The sequence below is a fragment of the Hipposideros armiger genome, unplaced genomic scaffold, assembly GCF_001890085.2.
Source record: "Hipposideros armiger isolate ML-2016 unplaced genomic scaffold, ASM189008v1 scaffold_1269, whole genome shotgun sequence".
NCBI lineage: Eukaryota > Metazoa > Chordata > Mammalia > Chiroptera > Hipposideridae > Hipposideros > Hipposideros armiger.
This window is the reverse complement of record NW_017732619.1, coordinates 39,467-42,800: the sequence shown is the minus strand read 5'-3', so window position 1 is coordinate 42,800 and position 3,334 is coordinate 39,467. Positions and strand designations below refer to the sequence as shown.

The window sequence follows — 3,334 nt, the reverse complement described above, 5'->3', positions numbered from 1 at the left end:
AGCTCTGAGCAACAGGGTAACCGGTTCAATTCCCACATGGGCCAGTGAGCTGCACCCAAGCTAAGCTGCTGCTGAGCTGCTAGTGGGCGGCCGGATGGCTCAGCTGGTAAGAGCACGTGCTCTTAACAACAAGGTTGCCGGTTCAACTCCCGCATGGGATGGTGGGTTGCACCACCGCCCCCCAACACCCACACCGGGCAAGTAATAGATTGAAAGCAGCTGCTGGACTTGGAGCTGAGCTGTGCCCTCCACAACTAAGATTTAAGGACAACAACTTGACTTGGAGCTGTTGGGTCCTGGAAAAACACAAAGTTCCCCCTCCCCAATTACCCAACACTGTTCCCCTCCCCAATTCCCCAATAAAATCTTAAAAAAAAAAATTGCTAAAGTTACCACTAATGCTGAAAACTTAATATAGAAAAACAAAAATCAGAAAGCAGAAAGAAACAAAGGAAAGGCAAGACAAAAGTACAAAATAACAGAAAAAAATTAAAATACATCAGTATTTATAATATTGGGTTGTTGGAAAAATCATGACATATTTTTCTATGTTTTTCGTTGCAAAAATGCATCATGACTTTTCTGAAAACCAAATGTATGTAAGTAAACTAAATTTTCCAGTTAAAAATAAAGATAGGCTGGATAAAAATATAAAAACCAGCTATATGCTGTATATAAAATATAAAATAAAAGGTAATAATGATATAATAGATGGTCGTATGGTAATACAACATTATAAATGTATATAATACCACTGAACTGTACACTTAAAAATAGNGAACACTACCAAAATATACAAATAAGATTATAGACATATAATATTAATGACAGATCTCTGGATAAGTAAAATGGATTTTACCTGTGCAGTGACCAAGATGCCTTATATCAATTTGTTCTTGCTTTATACAAGACGCTTCTCGAACAAAGCAGGGATTGTTATAGGAACTCCCATCAGAAGCACACACAGGATTAAAACTGTATCCACTGCAATCTATATTACACACACACCTGTAGGAAAAAATAAAAATTATCTATATTTTACAACAAACGTGTTTCACAATGCTACAACAGCAGAGACATTTTTTTCATTTTCCACTTTCTGTAACAGAAGTCAACATACTGTTTGAAGTCACTGATAAAAGTAAGCAAATGCTCAGTGAACAATTTCTTTCTAGGTGAGAATTTATAGATAAATTCATCCAGATATTAATTAATCCAGTGGCTTCTCTAGAATTTTCATATCTAGGTACAATAATCAGGAGATGTCAAATGTCAACATCATTAATGGAAAAGCAACATGGTAGAGTACAAAGGACAAAGAATTATTAGTCAAAAGTTGTGAATCTGAATCCTAGCCCAACTATCAAATTCATGGCCAGATTCTTCCTCTAAGTCTTAGTTTACTGATCTGTAAAAAAAAAAAAAAAGGTGATAATAATATACCTACCTCACCAAATAATAGGGAAGATTTTAAAAATAATAGTTATAAAACATGTAGAGATGGAAGCCCTCAAAAGATGCACATCCACTTCTATTGCTGAGAATCCACTGAACACTGAGACTCATTAGAGAGAAGGCCAAGGGGGTCCATGGCATAATCACTCCTCTCAAGAACACCTAAATCTAGTTGGGAATATAAAAATAATTAACACGGAGACTCTTTTGCTTCTAGCAACATGGTGGACTAGCATCTAGACTAACGCTCCTACTGAAACTAACAAAACATACCAGATAAAATATTTTCAAACATTTTCCCCAATGCATTCATACATTGGCAAGAAAGCAAGAAATATGCACAACAAAAGTTAAATGAAGACAGGAACAGAAAAAGGTCCACCGAGGTTTGCTAAAGTGGATTTTTCACCTTGAAGGTATTCGCCAAACTGGGTACATTCAATTAGAAACTTTTTTGGCTGTGCTGGCCTCTGGGAACAGAGACAGAGATTATTGACCCAGCTGAGGTGGGGAGTCTAGAAACCCTAGAAAAGCTGGTATCTCAAAAAGCTACTGCCCTCAGCATAAGGGTAAACTAGAAATGAGTTGCCATATTTTAAACAGGGGACAGTTTAAAGGGAGGGAAAAAGCACTGCCCTGAGCCAAGGCATTGAAGAAAGGAAAGAAAAACATCTCCCCTGAGAATTCAAAACCATAAGCCAGCCTCACATGGGTAATTACAACTTAAAATACTACTTGGGTGTTCTGAAAAACCTCAAGCTCAAAATTTATTTCAGGAGCCAAGGAGTAGAAGGCGCCCTAGGCAACTGAGAGCAGCAAATGTAATATCCTCTGGAGAAACCCAGCTTGATTATCCTAGACATCAAACATTTTCCAAGAACAGTTCTGAGAAAAATAGGAAGCTTACACACACACTCACTCACTCACTCACATACCCACCACAAACAAGGAATTAAAACACCATGAGCACAGCAAGGTCAATTTAAAAAAGAACCAAATAGAACTTCTAATAAACAAAGAATGTATTACTAGAAATAAAAAAATTCAATGGGCAGACTTAACAGATGAGATCAACTAAATGTAGATTAATGAACTGTAAGACAGATCAGAGGAAATGACCAAGACCACAGAAGAAAGTAAAAAAGATGGAACATATGAAAAAAGGTTAAGAGACATGGAAAACAAGAGTCACAAGAGCTAATGAAAATCTGATCAGTTTCAGAAGGAGTGAAAGGCATGAGGCAAAGGCAATATTCTCAGCAATTTCTCGTCAAACTTTCTAAAATGATAAAAAAAGATAATCGAAATATCCAAGAAGCCTAATAAATTCCAAACAGGATTACTGAATCTAGACACTGAAATATCACAGCATAATTTTATAACAACAACACAAAAAAGAATATTTTAAAAGCAGCCAGAAAAAAGAGAAAGATTACCTTCAAAGACGCAACAATGACAAGTGTCTTCAAAAACAACACTGAAGCCAGATTGTCTATTTATAGCCAAAAGACACTGAAATAATACCTACAATGTTCTGAGATAAAACAGAATTTTTTAAGGGAAATACCTTTCATGAATGAGGATAAAATAAAACTAATTTGGAAGAAGTAAAAACTTAGAGTTTGTCACCTGCTGTCAGTAAAAAAAACTCTAAAGGCAGTACCAAAATGATCCCATAAGAAAAAGCTGAAACGCAAACACAAATGAAGAACAAAAGCATAAATATGTAGGTAATGTTAACGAAATACTGATTATATAAGACAACAACAACAATGCTCTGTGCAGAGATATTGATGAACTTTAGGCTGTGATAAGCTGAATATGCATGTTAAAATTGCTAAAGTTGGGGCCGGACGGGTGGCTCAGTTGGTTAGAGCAC

At 36.1% G+C, this 3,334-nt stretch overlaps 1 protein-coding gene across 1 annotated transcript in view; it reads right to left on the bottom strand.

Moving 5' to 3' along the window:
- The window catches only part of TMEFF1 (transmembrane protein with EGF like and two follistatin like domains 1), a gene marked incomplete at its 5' end in the record, with an annotated part of 59,242 nt that overhangs the window by 29,468 nt on the left and 26,440 nt on the right, over window positions 1-3,334 (bottom strand). Inside the window, one exon of the mRNA XM_019633274.1 lies at window positions 860-1,008. Coding sequence (XP_019488819.1) covers window positions 860-1,008 — 149 coding nt within the window. The remainder of the gene's footprint in view (window positions 1-859; window positions 1,009-3,334) is intronic.